General features: G+C 43.3%; 1 protein-coding gene across 1 annotated transcript in view; it reads right to left on the reverse strand.

The window, feature by feature from the left end:
• The window catches only part of LOC120053570 (atrial natriuretic peptide receptor 3-like), an 83,310-nt gene that overhangs the window by 19,985 nt on the left and 45,495 nt on the right, over positions 1–17,830 (reverse strand). Inside the window, exon 4 of the mRNA XM_039000703.1 lies at positions 3,898–4,033. Within this exon, the coding sequence (XP_038856631.1) occupies positions 3,898–4,033 (136 nt within the window). The remainder of the gene's footprint in view (positions 1–3,897; positions 4,034–17,830) is intronic.

Genomic DNA, 17,830 nt, shown 5'->3' on the forward strand with positions numbered 1-17,830 from the left:
GTGTAAGGGATAGGGTGCCATTGGGACACGTATCTCACTGTGTAAGGGATAGGGTGCCATTGGGACACGTATCTCACTGTGTCAGGGATAGGGTGCCAATGGGACACGTATCTCACTGTGTAAGGGATAGGGTGCCATTGGGACACGTATCTCACTGTGTAAGGGATAGGGTGCCATTGGGACACGTATCTCACTGTGTAAGGATAGGGTGCCATTAGACACGTATCTCACTGTGTAAGGGATAGGGTGCCAATGGGACACGTATCTCACTGTGTAAGGGATAGGGTGCCATTGGGACACGTATCTCACTGTGTAAGGGATAGGGTGCCATTAGGACACGTATCTCACTGTGTAAGGGATAGGGTGCCATGTATCTCACTGTGTAAGGGATAGGGTGCCATTGGGACACGTATCTCACTGTGTAAGGGATAGGGTGCCATTGGGACACGTATCTCACTGTGTCAGGGATAGGGTGCCATTGGGACACGTATCTCACTGTGTAAGGGATAGGGTGCCATTGGGACACGTATCTCACTGTGTAAGGGTATGGGTGCCATTAGGACATGTATCTCACTGTGTAAGGGATAGGGTCCATTAGGACACTATCTCACTGTGTAAGGGATGGGGGCCAATGGGACACGTATCTCCTGTGTAAGGGATGGGTGCCATTGGGACCGTATCTCACTGTGTCAGGGATAGGGTGCCAATGGGACACGTATCTCACTGTGTAAGGGATAGGGTGCCAATGGGACACGTATCTCACTGTGTAAGGGATAGGGTGCCAATGGGACACGTATCTCACTGTGTCAGGGATAGGGTGCCATTAGGACACGCGTATCTCACTGTGTAAGGATAGGGTGCCATGGGACACGTATCTCACTGTGTAAGGGATAGGTGCCAATGGACACGTCTCACTGTGAAGGGATAGGGTGCCATGTACATGTATCTCACTGTAGGGATAGGGTGCCATATCCACGTGTAAGGGATAGGGTGCCATTGGAACACGTATCTCAGGTGTAAGGGATAGGTGCCATGTATCTCCTGTCAGGATAGGGCATGAGTATCTCACTGTGTAAGGATAGGGTGACATTGGACACGTATCTCACTGTGTAAGGATAGGGTGCCAATGGGACCCGTATCTCACTGTGTCAGGGATATGTCCATGGGACACGTATCTCACTGTGTAAGGGATAGGGTGCCAATGGGACACGTATCTCACTGTGTAAGGGATAGGGTGCCATTGGGACACGTATCTCACTGTGTAAGGGTAGGTGACATTGGGACACGTCTCACTGTGTAAGGGATAGTTGCCATTGGGACACGTATCTCACTGTGTAAGGGATAGGGTGACATTGGGACACGTATCTCACTGTGTCAGGGATAGGGTGCCATTGGGACACGTATCTCACTGTGTAAGGGATAGGGTGACATTGGGACACGTATCTCACTGTGTCAGGGATAGGGTGCCATTGGGACACGTATCTCACTGTGTAAGGGATAGGGTGCCTTGGACACGTATCTCACTGGTCAGGATAGGGTGCCATTAGGACACGTATCTCACTGTGTAAGGGATAGGGTGCCAATGGGACACGTATCTCACTGTGTAATATGGGTGCCATTAGACACGTATCTCACTGTGTAAGGGTAGGGTGCCATTGGACACGTATCTCACTGTGTCAGGGATAGGGTGCCATTGGGACACGTATCTCACTGTGTAAGGGATAGGGTGCCATTGGGACACGTATCTCACTGTGTAAGGGATAGGGTGCCATAGGACACGATCTCACTGTGTTAGGGGATAGGGTGCCATTGTATCCACTGTGTAAGGGATAGGGTGCCAATGGGACATGTATCTCACTGTGTAAGGGATAGGGTGCCATTGGGACACGTATCTCACTGTGTAAGGGATAGGGTGCCATTGGGACACGTATCTCACTGTGTAGGGATAGGGTGCCAATGGGAACATATCTCACTGTGTAAGGATAGGGTGACATTGGGACACGTATCTCACTGTGTAAGGATAGGGTGCCATTGGGACATGTATCTCACTGTGTAAGGGATAGGGTGCCATGACACGTATCTCACTGTGTCAGGGATAGGGTCCAATGGACACGTATCTCACTGGTAGGGATGGTCCATTGAACACGTATCTCACTGTGTAAGGGATAGGGTGCCATGTATCTCACTGTGTAAGGGATAGGGTGCCATTGGGACACGTATCTCACTGTGTAAGGGATAGGGTGCCATTGGGACACGTATCTCACTGTGTAAGGGATAGGGTGCCATTGGGACACGTATCTCACTGTGTAAGGGATAGGGTGCCATTGGGACACGTATCTCACTGTGTAAGGGATAGGGTGCCAATGGGACACGTATCTCACTGTGTAAGGGATAGGGTGCCAATGGGACACGTATCTCACTGTGTAAGGGATAGGGTGCCATTAGGACACGTATCTCACTGTGTCAGGGATAGGGTGCCAATGGGACACGTATCTCACTGTGTCAGGGATAGGGTGCCATTGGGACATGTATCTCACTGTGTAAGGGATAGGGTGCCAATGGGACATGTATCTCACTGTGTAAGGGATAGGGTGACATTGGGACATGTATCTCACTGTGTAAGGGATAGGGTGCCATTAGGACATGTATCTCACTGTGTAAGGGATAGGGTGACATGTATCTCACTGTGTCAGGGATAGGGTGCCAATGGGACACGTATCTCACTGTGTAAGGGATAGGGTGCCAATGGGACACGTATCTCACTGTGTAAGGGATAGGGTGCCATTGGGACACGTATCTCACTGTGTCAGGGATAGGGTGCCATTAGGACACGTATCTCACTGTGTCAGGGATAGGGTGCCATGTATCTCACTGTGTCAGGGATAGGGTGCCAATGGGACACGTATCTCACTGTGTAAGGGATAGGGTGCCATGTATCTCACTGTGTAAGGGATAGGGTGCCAATGGGACACGTATCTCACTGTGTCAGGGATAGGGTGCCATTGGGACACGTATCTCACTGTGTCAGGGATAGGGTGCCATTGGGACACGTATCTCACTGTGTCAGGGATAGGGTGCCTTATGGGAAACGTATCTCACTGTGGGTAAGGGTCCAATGGGACACATCTCACTGTTCAGGATGGTGCCATTGGGACATGTATCTCACTGTGTAAGGGATAGGGTGCCAATGGACACGATCTCACTGTGTCAGGGATAGGGTGCCATTGGGACACGTATCTCACTATGTAAGGGATAGTGCCATTAGACACGTATCTCACTGTGTAAGGGATAGGTGCCATTGGACACGTATCTCACTGTGTAGGATAGGGTGCCATTGGGAACACGTATCTCACTGTGTAAGGGATAGGGTGCCATTGGGACACGTACTCACTGTGTAGGATAGGTGCCATTGACATGATCCTCACTGTGTAAGGATAGGGTGTCCATGTATCTCACGGTGTAAGGGATAGGGTGCCATTGGGACGTACTCACTGTGTAAGGGATAGGGTGCCATTGGACACTTATCTCACTGTGTAAGGGATAGGGTGCCATTAGGACACGTTCTCACTGTGTAAGGGATAGGGTGCCATGGGACACGTATCTCACTGTGTAAGGATAGGGTGCCATTGGGACACGTATCCACTGTGTAAGGGATAGGGTGCCATTAGGACACGTATCTCACTGTGTAAGGGATAGGGTGCCATTGGGACACGTATCTCACTGTGTCAGGGATAGGGTGCCATGTATCTCACTGTGTCAGGGATAGGGTGACATTAGGACACGTATCTCACTGTGTCAGGGATAGGGTGCCATTGGGACACGTATCTCACTGTGTCAGGGATAGGGTGCCATTGGGACACGGGTTTAATAATGAGCAGAGGGTTTTTGTTTTTTTACCTTCAAACGTTCTGTTCCACATGCGGTAGGTGATCTCTGCTCCGTCCTTCTTGGTGAGACCGTTCCTTATGGCTTCGTGCAACGCCAGAGCGTACAGCAGCAATGCATCATGGAACCCTTCCACAAACATGTTGATCTGGAGGGGGGGGGGGGGGGGACGGACAACAGACAGGAAGATTAGAATCATAATAACACATGAAGATAGGGATGAAACTAATGAATGGATGACAGATTCATCACTTTAAAAAAATATATATATACCAAAAACAGATGGTCCTTTCATACTGTTACTATATAACACAGTGTTGTCTTGCAGTGGGTCTCTGGCCTTCAAATACTTTAGAGTGATGAATGAGAAGAAAACATCGGACCCAAATGCAAAGTCTCTTACATGGATCCGTTCCCCTTTACTCAGGTTGTCAAGGCTGCTGCCAACAACGAATTTGGCAATTTATTGAAGAAGGGAGGAGGGGGGGGGGGTGATGGGAGGTAGGAGAGATGATAACAGAGGATGGTAGGGTAAGGTACAGAAGAGGCAGCCCCGCCCCCCAGTCTGGTGATGGCAGGGGAAACACTGAATTCCAATGCATACGTAACATCTCAGAATGATGATTCAAATAAAATCTAACTTTATTTGTCACATGCGCCGAATACAACAGGTGTAATAGACCTTACTGTGAAATGCTTACTTACAAGCTCGTAACCAACAGTGCAGTTCAAGAAGAGTTAAGAAACTATTTACCAAATTAAGTAAAAAAATTATAAAAAAATAACACAATAACAAGACTATATACAGGCGGTATAGGTTAGTAATATCTGTAGTAATGTCTAGTATCATAGAGTTGTATGATCTTCTACGTCAATAACAAAATAACACTGTGAGACTACTTCAGCCTGATTTCTGTTTTGTGTTTGTGGAAACTAAATTCCCACTGCTTACCATATCAGTCATAATACACTACAGAAATTCACAGTCATGATTTTCTTTTTCACTGGCAATTTACAACCTAAGTACCAGAAAAATAATGAGTAACTCCACATACACAGTCTCTTACTAAACAAACAATTTGGTCTATATTTGTTTTCACAACAAAAAAAAAGATATTGAAATGTTTTCCATTCCACTTAAGACACAGTGCGTCATTGTGTGATACCCATCTCATAGCGTGATCCTGTAGAAGACCTGCATGTCGCGTTCTAATGGGGCACATCAACATGTTCTACCTCGTTCTACGGAGTCTCCTCTAAGCTAGATGATTCATGGAGGAACCAAGGTTCATCTCACCTCCATTAGCCAACATAGTAATCCGTTTTCTAAAACAACGATCGCTTTAAAATCAACTGTAACTACATCAAGGAATGATGAAGATCAACCAAACATGGATGAAGGTGCCTTTCAGTAATAGTTTTTACATTTTATTTCACCTTTATTTAACCAGGTAGGCCAGTTGAGAACAAGTTCTCATTTACAACTGCGACCTGGCCAAGATAAAGCAAAGCAGTGTGACACAAACAACAACACAGAGTTACACATAAACAAACGTACAGTCAACAACACAATAGAAAAAAAAATAGAAAAATCTATGAACAGTGTGTGCAAATGTAGGAGATTATGGAGGTAGGCAATAAATAGGCCATAGAGGTGAAATAATTACAATTTAGCATTAACACTGGAGTGATAGATGTGCAGATGATGATGTGCAAGTAGAGATACTGGGGTGCAAAAGAGCAAGAGGGTAAGTAATAATATGGGGATGAGGTAGTTGGATGGGCTATTTACAGATTGGATGTGTACAGGTACAGTGATCGGTAAAAGCTGCTCTGAAAGCTGATGCTTAAAGTTAGAGAGGGAGATATACGACTCCAGCTTCAGAGATTTTTTGCAATTCGTTCCAGTCATTGGCAGCAGAGAACTGGAAGGAAAGGCGGCCAATGAAGTGTTGGCTTTGGGGATGACCAGTGAGATATACCTGCTGGAGCGCGTGCTACGGGTGGGTGTTGTTATCGTGACCAGTGAGCTGAGATAAGGCGGGGCTTTACCTAGCAAAGACTTATAGATGACCTGGAGCCAGTGGGTTTGGCGACGGATATGTAGTGAGGGCCAGCCAATGAGAGCATACAGGTCTTAGAATATGTGGACAACTACAAATACCTACAGTAGGTGTCTGGTTAGACTGGAAACTCTCCTTCCAGACTCACATTAAGCATCTCCAATCCAAAATTAAATCTAGAATCGGCTTCCTATTTCGCAACAAAGCATCCTTTACTCACGCTGCCAAACATACCCTCGTAAAACTGACTATCCTACCGATCCTCGACTTTGGTGATGTCAAAATAGCCCCCAACACTCTACTCAGCGAACTGGATGTAGTCTATCACAGTGCCATCCGTTTTGTCACCAAAGCCCCATATACTACCCATGCTCCTGTTAGACTGACACTAATAGTTGATACCCCGTAAGAGCTGTGGATACTGTTAGACTGACACTAATAGTTGATACCCTAAGAGCTGTGAATACTGTTAGACTGACTAATAGTTGATACCCTAAGAGCTGTGGATACTGTTAGACTGACACTAATAGTTGATACCCCCTAAGAGCTGTGGATACTGTTAGACTGACACTAATAGCTACTACCCCCTAAGAGCTGTGGATACTGTTAGACTGACACTAATAGCTGATACCCCCTAAGAGCTGTGGATACTGTTAGACTGACACTAATAGTTGATACCCCTAAGAGCTGTGGATACTGTTAGACTGACACTAATAGTGAATACCCCTAAAGCTGTGGATACTGTTAGACGACACTAATAGTTTATACCCCTAAGAGCTGTAGATACTGTTAGACTGACACTAATAGTTGATACCCCCTAAGACTGTTGGATACGGTTAGACTGACTAATAGTTGATACCCTAAGAGCTGTGGATACTGTTAGACTGACACTTATAGTTGATACCCCCTAAGAGCTGTGGATAGTGTTAGACTGACACTAATAGTTGATACCCTAAGAGCTGTAGATACTGTTAGACTGACACTTATAGTTGATACCCTAAGAGCTGTGGATACTGTTAGACTGACACTAATAGTTGATACCCTAAGAGCTGTGGATACTGTTAGACTGACACTAATAGTTGATACCCTAAGAGCTGTAGATACTGTTAGACTGACACTAATAGCTGCTACCCCCTAAGAGCTGTGGATACTGTTAGACTGACACTAATAGCTACTACCCCCTAAGAGCTGTAGATACTGTTAGACTGACACTAATAGTTGATACCCCCTAAGAGCTGTGGATACTGTTAGACTGACACTATATTTGCTACCCCCTAAGAGCTGTGGATACTGTTAGACTGACACTAATAGCTGATACCCCCTAAGAGCTGTAGATACTGTTAGACTGACACTAATAGTGATACCCTAAGAGTTGTGGATACTGTTAGACTGACACTAATAGTTGATACCCTAAGAGCTGTGGATACTGTAGACTGACACTAATAGTTGATACCCTAAGAGCTGTGGATACTGTTAGACTGACACTAATAGTTGATACCCTAAGAGCTGTGGTAGTGTTAGACTGACACTAATAGTTGATACCCAAGAGCTGTGGATACTGTTAGACTGACACTAATAGTTGATACCCTAAGAGCTGTGGATAGTGTTAGACTGACACTAATAGTTGATACCCTAAGAGCTGTGGATACTGTTAGACTGACACTTATAGTTGATACCCCCTAAGAGCTGTGGATACTGTTAGACTGACACTAATAGTTGATACCCTAAGAGCTGTGGATACTGTTAGACTGACACTAATAGTTGTTACCCCCTAAGAGCTGTAGATACTGTTAGACTGACACTAATAGTTGATACCCTAAGAGCTGTGGATACTGTTAGACTGACACTAATAGTTGTTACCCCCTAAGAGCTGTAGATACTGTTAGACTGACTAATAGTTATACCCTAAGAGCTGTAGATACTGTTAGACTGACACTAATAGCGTGTACCCCCTAAGAGCTGTGGATACTGTTAGACTGACACTAAAGCTGCACCCCCTAAGAGCTGTGGATACTGTTACTGACACTAATAGTTGATACCCTAAAGCTGTGGATACTGTAAGACTGACACTATAGTTTGATACCCTAAAGCTGTGGATAGTGTTGACTGACACTAATATTTGATACCCTAAGAGCGGTGGATACTGTTAGACGACACTAATAGCTGATACCCCTAAAGCTGTAGATACTGTTAGACTGACACTAATAGCTGATACCCCCTAAGAGCTGTAGATACTGTTAGATGGACACTAATAGTTGTTACCCCCTAAGAGCTGTGGATACTGTTAGACTACACTATAGTTAATACCCTAAAGCTGTGGATACTTGTAGACTGACACTAATAGTTGATACCCTAAGAGCTGTGGATACTGTTAGACTGACACTAATAGTTGATACCTAGAGCTGTGGTTAGTGTTAGACTGACACTAATAGTTGATACCCTAAGAGCTGGTGATACTGTTAGGCTGACACTAATAGTTGATACCCTAAGAGCTGTGGATACTGTTAGACTGACACTAATAGTTGATACCCCTAGAGCTGTGGATACTGTTAGACTGACACTAATAGTTGATACCCTAAGAGCTGTGGATACTGTTAGACTGACACTAATAGTTGATACCCTAAGAGCTGTGGATACTGTTAGACTGACACTAAGTTGATACCCCTAAGAGCTGTGGATACTGTTAGACTGACACTATATTGTTACCCCCTAAGAGCTTGTGAGATCTGTTAGACTGACACTAATAGCTGCTACCCCCTAAGAGCTGTAGATACTGTTAGACTGACACTAATAGCTGCTACCCCCTAAGAGCTGTGGATACTGTTAGACTGACACTTATAGTTGATACCCCCTAAGAGCTGTGGATACTGTTAGACTGACACTAATAGCTGCTACCCCCTAAGAGCTGTGGATACTGTTAGACTGACACTAATAGTTGATACCCTAAGAGCTGTGGATACTGTTAGACTGACTAATAGTTGATACCCTAAGAGCTGTGGACCTGTTAGACTGCACTAATAGTTGATACCCTAGAGCTGGGATAGTGTTAGACTGACACTAATAGTTTGATACCCTAAGAGCTGTGGATACTGTAGACTACACTAATAGTGTGATACCCCCTAAGAGCTGTGGATACTGTTAGACTGACACTAATAGTTGTATACCCCCTAAGAGCTGTGGATACTGTTAGACTGACACTAATAGTTATACCCTAAGAGCTGTGGATACTGTTAGAATGACACTAATAGTTGATACCCCCTAAAGCTGTGGATACTGTTAGACTGACACTATAGTTGATACCCCCTAAGACTTTAGATACTGTTAGACTGACCCTAATAGTTGATACCCTAAGAGCTGTGGATACTGTTAGACTGACACTAATAGCTGCTACCCCCCTAAGCTTGGATACTGTTAGACTGACACTAATAGTTGATACCCTAAGAGCTGTGGATACTGTTAGACTGACACTTATAGTTGATACCCCCTAAGAGCTGTGGATACTGTTAGACTGACACTAATAGCTGCTACCCCCTAAGAGCTGTGGATACTGTTAGACTGTAACTAATAGTTGATACCCTAAGAGCTGTGGATACTGTTAGACAGACACTAATAGTTGATACCCCCTAAGAGCTGTAGATACTGTTAGACTGACACTAATAGTTGATACCCCCTAAGAACTGTGGATACGGTTAGACTGACTAATAGTTGATACCCTAAGAGCTGTGGATACTGTTAGACTGACACTTATAGTTGATACCCCCTAAGAGCTGTGGATACTGTTAGACTGACACTAATAGTTGATACCCTAAGAGCTGTGGATACTGTTAGACTGACACTAATAGTTGTTACCCCCTAAGAGCTGTAGATACTGTTAGACTGACACTAATAGTTGATACCCCCTAAGAGCTGTAGATACTGTTAGACAGACACTAATAGTTGATACCCTAAGAGCTGTAGATACTGTTAGACTGACACTAATAGCTGCTACCCCCTAAGAGCTGTGGATACTGTTAGACTGACACTAATAGCTACTACCCCCTAAGAGCTGTGGATACTGTTAGACTGACACTAATAGTTGATACCCTAAGAGCTGTGGATACTGTTAGACTGACACTAATAGTTGATACCCCCTAAGAGCTGTGGATACTGTTAGACTGACACTAATAGCTGCTACCCCCTAAGAGCTGTGGATACTGTTAGACTAACACTAATAGTTGATACCCCTAGGAGCTGTAGATACTGTTAGACTGACACTAATAGCTGATACCCCCTAAGAGCTGTAGATACTGTTAGACTGACACTAATAGTTGATACCCCCTAAGAGCTGTAGATACTGTTAGACTGACACTAATAGCTGATACCCCTAAGCTGTAGATACTGTTAGACTGACACTAATAGCTGATACCCTAAGAGCTGTGGATACTGTTGACTGACACTAATAGTTGATACCCCCTAAGAGCTGTGGATACCGTTAGACTGACACAATAGTTGAACCTAAGAGCTGTAGATACTGTTAGACTGACACTAATAGTGATACCCCTAAGAGCAGTGGATACTGTAGACTGACACAATAGTTGATACCCTAAGAGCTGTGGATACTGTTAGACTGACACTAATAGTTGATACCCAAGAGCTGTGGATACTGTTGAGACTGACACTAATAGTTGATACCCAAGAGCTGTGGATAGTGTTAGACTGACACTAATAGTTGATACCCTAAGAGCTGTGGATACTGTTAGACTGACACTAATAGTTTGATACCCTAAAGCTGTGGATAGTGTTGACTGACACTAATAGTTGATACCCTAAGAGCTGTGGATACTGTTAGACTGACACTATAGTTGATACCCCCTAAGAGCTGTGGATACTGTTAGACTGACACTAATAGTTGATACCCTAAGAGCTGTGGATACTGTTAGACTGACACTAATAGTTGATACCCTAAGAGCTGTGGATACTGTTAGACTGACACTAATAGTTGTCCCCCTAAGAGCTGTGGATACTGTTAGACTGACACTAATAGTTGATACCCTAAGAGCTGTGGATACTGTTAGACTGACACTAATAGTTGATACCCTAAGAGCTGTGGATACTGTTAGACTGACACTAATAGTTGTTACCCCCTAAGAGCTGTAGATACTGTTAGACTGACTAATAGTTGATACCCTAAGAGCTGTAGATACTGTTAGACTGACACTAATAGCTGCTACCCCCTAAGAGCTGTGGATACTGTTAGACTGACACTAATAGTTGATACCCTAAGAGCTGTGGATACTGTTAGACTGACACTAATAGCTGATACCCCCTAAGAGCTGTAGATACTGTTAGACTGACACTAATAGCTGATACCCCCTAAGAGCTGTAGATACTATTAGACTGACACTAATAGGTGATACCCTAAGACCTGTGGATACTGTGAGACTGACACTAATAGTTGATACCCTAAGAGCTGTGGATACTGTTAGACTGACACTAATAGTTGATACCCTAAGAGCTGTGGATACTGTTAGACTGACACTAATAGTTTGTACACCTAAGAGCTGTGGATAGTAGACTGACACTAATAGTGATACCCTAAGAGCTGTGGATACGTTAGACTGACACTAATAGTTGATACCCTAAGAGCTGTGGATAGTGTTAGACTGACACTAATAGTTGATACCCTAAGAGCTGTGGATACTGTTAGACTGACACTTATAGTTGATACCCCAAAAGCTGTGGATACGTTGCTGACAAAGTGATACCCTAAGAGTGTAGATACTGTTAGACTGACACTAATAGCTGATACCCCCTAAGAGCTGTAGATACTGTTAGACTGACACTATAGTTTGATACCCAAGAGCTGTGGATACTGTTAGACTGACACTAATAGTTGATACCCTAAGAGCTGTGGATACTGTTAGACTGACACTAATAGTTGATACCCTAAGAGCTGTGGATACTGTTAGACTGACACTAATAGTTGATACCCTAAGAGCTGTGGATAGTGTTAGACTGACACTAATAGTTGATACCCTAAGAGCTGTGGATACTGTTAGGCTGACACTAATAGTTGATACCCTAAGAGCTGTGGATACTGTTAGACTGACACTAATAGTTGATACCCCCTAAGAGCTGTGGATACTGTTAGACTGACACTAATAGTTGATACCCTAAGAGCTGTGGATACTGTTAGACTGACACTAATAGTTGATACCCCCTAAGAGCTGTGGATACTGTTAGACTGACACTAATAGTTGATACCCTAAGAGCTGTGGATACTGTTAGACTGACACTTATAGTTGATACCCCCTAAGAGCTGTGGATACTGTTAGACTGACACTATAGTTGATACCCCCTAAGAGCTGTGGATACTGTTAGACTGACACTAATAGCTGCTACCCCCTAAGAGCTGTAGATACTGTTAGACTGACACTAATAGCTGCTACCCCCTAAGAGCTGTGGATACTGTTAGACTGACACTTATAGTTGACCCCTAAGACTTGGATACGTTAGACTGACACTAATAGCTTACCCCTAAGAGCTGTGATACTGTTAGACTGACACAATAGTTGATACCCTAAGAGCTGTGGATACTGTTAGACTGACACTAATAGTTATACCCTAAGAGCTGTGGATACTGTTAGACTGACACTAATAGTTGATACCCTAGAGCTGTGGATAGTGTTAGACTGACACTATAGTTATACCCAAGCTGTGGTACGTTAGGCTGACACTAATAGTTGATACCCTAAGAGCTGTGGATACGTTAGACTGACACTAATAGTTGATACCCCAAGAGCTGTGGATACTGTAGACTGACACTAATAGTTGATACCCCCTAAGAGCTGTGGATACTGTTAGACTGACACTAATAGTTGATACCCTAAGAGCTGTGGATACTGTTAGAATGACACTAATAGTTGATACCCCCTAAGAGCTGTGGATACTGTTAGACTGACACTAATAGCTGATACCCCCTAAGAGCTTTAGATACTGTTAGACTGACACTAATAGTTGATACCCTAAGAGCTGTGGATACTGTTAGACTGACACTAATAGCTGCTACCCCCTAAGAGCTGTGGATACTGTTAGACTGACACTAATAGTTGATACCCTAAGAGCTGTGGATACTGTTAGACTGACACTAATAGTTGATACCCTAAGAGCTGTGGATACTGTTAGACTGACACTAATAGTTGATACCCTAAGAGCTGTGGATACTGTTAGACTGACACTTATAGTTGATACCCCCTAAGAGCTGTGGATACTGTTAGACTGACACTAATAGCTGCTACCCCCTAAGAGCTGTAGATACTGTTAGACTGACACTAATAGTTGATACCCCCTAAGAGCTGTAGATACTGTTAGACTGACACTAATAGCTGATACCCCCTAAGAGCTGTAGATACTGTTAGACTGACACTAATAGCTGATACCCCCTAAGAGCTGTGGATACTGTTAGACTGACACTATAGTTGATACCCCCTAAGAGCTGTGGATACTGTTAGACTGACACTAATAGTTGATACCCTAAGAGCTGGTAATACTGTTAGACTGACACTAATAGTTGATACCCTAAGAGCTGTGGATACTGTTAGACTGACACTAATAGTTGATACCCTAAGAGCTGTGGATACTGTTAGACTGACACTAATAGCTGATACCCCTAAGAGCTGTGGATACTTTAGACTGACACTAATAGTTGATACCCCCTAAGAGCTGTGGATACTGTTAGACTGACACTAATAGTTGATACCCTAAGAGCTGTGGATACTGTTAGACTGACACTAATAGTTGATACCCTAAGAGCTGTAGATACTGTTAGACTGACACTAATAGCTGCTACCCCCTAAGAGCTGTGGATACTGTTAGACTGACACTAATAGTTGATACCCTAAGAGCTGTGGATACTGTTAGACTGACACTAATAGTTGATACCCCCTAAGAGCTGTAGATACTGTTAGACTGACACTAATAGCTGATACCCTAAGAGCTGTGGATACTGTTAGACTGACACTAATAGCTGATACCCCTTAAGAGCTGTGGATACTGTTAGACTGACACTAATAGTTGATACCCCTTAAGAGCTGTGGATACTGTTAGACTGACACTAATAGTTGATACCCCCTAAGAGCTGTGGATACTGTTAGACTGACACTAATAGTTGATACCCCCTAAGAGCTGTGGATACTGTTAGACTGACACTAATAGTTGATACCCCCTAAGAGCTGTGGATACTGTTAGACTGACACTAATAGTTGATACCCCCTAAGAGCTGTGGATACTGTTAGACTGACACTAATTGATACCCTAAGAGCTGTGGATACTGTTAGACTGACACTAATAGTTGATACCCTAAGAGCTGTGGATACTGTTAGACTGACACTAATAGTTGATACCCTAAGAGCTGTAGATACTGTTAGACTGACACTAATAGTTGATACCCTAAGAGCTGTGGATACTGTTAGACTGACACTAATAGTTGATACCCTAAGAGCTGTGGATACTGTTAGACTGACACTAATAGTTGATACCCTAAGAGCTGTGGATACTGTTAGACTGACACTAATAGTTGATACCCTAAGAGCTGTAGATACTGTTAGACTGACACTAATAGCTGATACCCCCTAAGAGCTGTAGATACTGTTAGACTGACACTAATAGTTGATACCCCCTAAGAGCTGTAGATACTGTTAGACTGACACTTATAGTTGATACCCTAAGAGCTGTGGATACTATTAGACTGACACTATAGTTGATACCCCCTAAGAGCTGTAGATACTGTTAGACTGACACTAATAGTTGATACCCTAAGAGCTGTGGATACTATTAGACTGACACTAATAGTTGATACCCTAAGAGCTGTAGATACTGTTAGACTGACACTAATAGTTGATACCCCCTAAGAGCTGTAGATACTGTTAGACTGACACTATAGTTGATACCCCCTAAGAGCTGTAGATACTGTTAGACTGACACTAATAGTTGATACCCCCTAAGAGCTGTAGATACTGTTAGACTGACACTAATAGTGATACCCCTAAGAGCTGTAGATACTGTTAGACTGACACTAATAGTTGATACCCCCTAAGAGCTGTAGATACTGTTAGACTGACACTAATAGTTGATACCCCCTAAGAGCTGTAGATACTGTTAGACTGACACTAATAGCTGCTACATAGTGTGTTGCTCCATGTCTTCTCTGACTATCCAGTGCCCAATCTAAACAGGAAGTAATCTGTGCGCTGTGGAGGACTGCTGCTCAGTGGGGTACTCGGTACTAGCTGGGGTGATGTCTGTGTATTTACAATCGCCTTCAGCAGCCTATCAGTCGCACTGCAGCGGCGGGGAACAGGCTGATATAACTAATAATACTTTTATTTACAATATATAATTAATTTTTTGGGAACTCAAGCTCCGGCCCATTCCTGGCAGGGGAAGAAGTCAAGAAAACAATACATGTTTTTTGAGGGGCACCAAGGCGGTTTTGGTCTAGAAGGGATACAGCTTTTGTCAAAATTTACTTTTTGTAGCAGGTTAGGAGAACTTAAGCAGTAGGTTAGGACAACGAATGTAGCGGGTTAGGAGAATTAGGTTAAGGGTAGGAAAAGGATTAGCTAAAAATACCCAAAATATATACTTTTCACGTCAAATTGACATAAGCTGACCCACGAGGCTGATACTATGCACCGAGGGCTGTAGTTTCATATCTCAGAGTCCGTTTGCTTTCTCAACGCTGACAACACAAGCAGTAGACGTGCTTTCCTCCTTCCAAATCATTTTCAATTGTTTCAATAAAAGGTAAGGGAATTGCACAGTTCCAAACATACCCACATACAGAAGAATATTTTTGCAGAACAAAAATGCTGACCTGATTCATTCTGAAGAAATATATAAAGAGCCAAGGGTTCAGTCTACAGTACATGACATCCTGCTTCCACTTAACAATGAGCACCCTTAAAACCCATGTATGTTACAGAAGTTATATAAGAAGATAGAGCGGATTGTAAGCAAAATACACACTGTTATATAGTACTGCTGTAGGATCTGTTACATAGTACTGCTGTAGGAACTGTTACATAGTACATAGTACTGCTGTATGATCTGTTACATAGTACATAGTATGGTTTTAGGATCTGTTACATAGTACATGGTATGGTTGTAGGATCTGTTACATAGTACATAGTATGGTTTTAGGATCTGTTACATAGTACATGGTATGGTTGTAGGATCTGTTACATAGTACTGCTGTAGGAACTGTTACATAGTACATAGTACTGCTGTAGGAACTGTTACATAGTACATAGTACTGCTGTAGGATCTGTTACATAGTACATAGTACTGCTGTAGGATCTGTTACATAGTACTGCTGTAGGAACTGTTACATAGTACATAGTACTGCTGTAGGAACTGTTACATAGTACATAGTACTGCTGTAGGAACTGTTACATAGTACATAGTAGGAACTGTTACATAGTACATAGTACTGCTGTAAGAACTGTTACATAGATCATACAGCAGTACTATGTACTATGTAACAGTTCCTACAGCAGTACTATGTACTATGTAACAGATCCTACAACCATATATATATATATATATATATATATATATCATTTTGATTGATTACTTGAATCAGCTGTGTAGTGCTAGTGCAAAAAAAAACTAAATGTGCACTCGGGCGTCAGGACCGTGTTTGGGAAACCCTTGCCTACGTGATGAGATTATTATGGAGAAAAAAAAATCATGTTATTATTGAAATGTTTCAAACCGCAGCCAAGCATCGATCATCGTGTCACCAGAATAAGACCCTTGGATATTTATTGGAAAGGAGCATCAAGCTCTGTGTTCTCCGTGTGTCACAGCACTCTCGTCTGAAGGTAACCCGGTACCAGATTAAAACATTTATGGTAGTTGGAGGTAGTTTTGTGGGGAAAAAAAGGGGGTAAATATGTGTCCATTTGTTATTATATTTACAAGTATGGGGAGCTGCTAATTATCAGTTTTAGAACCGTGAAGAAGTGACCTTCGTCCTGCCTCCTGTAATCATCGGTTTTAGAACCGTGAAGAAGTGACCTTCGTCCTGCCTCCTGTAATCATCAGTTTTAGAACCATGAAGAAGTGACCTTCGTCCTGCCTCCTGTAATCATCAGTTTTAGAACCGTGAAGGGACCTTCGTCCTGCCTCCTGTAATCATCCGTTTTAGAACCGTGAAAAAGTGACCTTCGTCCTGCCTCCTGTAATCATCAGTTTCAGAACCGTGAAGAAGTGACCTTCGTCCTGCCTCCTGTAATCATCAGTTTTAGAACCGTGAAGAAGTGACCTTCGTCCTGCCTCCTGTAATCATCAGTTTTAGAACCGTGAATAAGTGACCTTCGTCCTGCCTCCTGTAATCATCAGTTTTAGAACCGTGAAGAAGTGACCTTCGTCCTGCCTCCTGTAATCATCAGTTTTAGAACCGTGAAGAAATTACCTTCGTCCTGCCTCCTGTAATCATCAGTTTTAGAACCGTGAAGAGGTGACCTTCGTCCTGCCTCCTGTAATCATCCGTTTTAGAACCGTGAAGAAGTGACCTTCGTCCTGCCTCCTGTAATCATCAGTTTTAGAACCGTGAAGAAGTGACTTTCGTCCTGCCTCCTGTAATCATCCGTTTTAGAACCGTGAAGAAGTGACCTTCGTCCTGCCACCTGTAATCATCCGTTTTAGAACCGTGAAGAAGTGACCGTCGTCCTGCCTCCTGTAATCATCAGTTTTAGAACCGTGAAGAAGTGACCTTCGTCCTGCCTTCTGTAATCATCCGTTTTAGAACCGTGAAGTAATTACCTTCGTCCTGCCTCCTGTAATCATCAGTTTTAGAACCATGAAGAAGTGACTGGATTACAGACGATGTGGAACACCTT

The sequence above is a fragment of the Salvelinus namaycush genome, chromosome 1, assembly GCF_016432855.1.
Source record: "Salvelinus namaycush isolate Seneca chromosome 1, SaNama_1.0, whole genome shotgun sequence".
NCBI classification, from domain to species: Eukaryota; Metazoa; Chordata; class Actinopteri; order Salmoniformes; family Salmonidae; genus Salvelinus; species Salvelinus namaycush.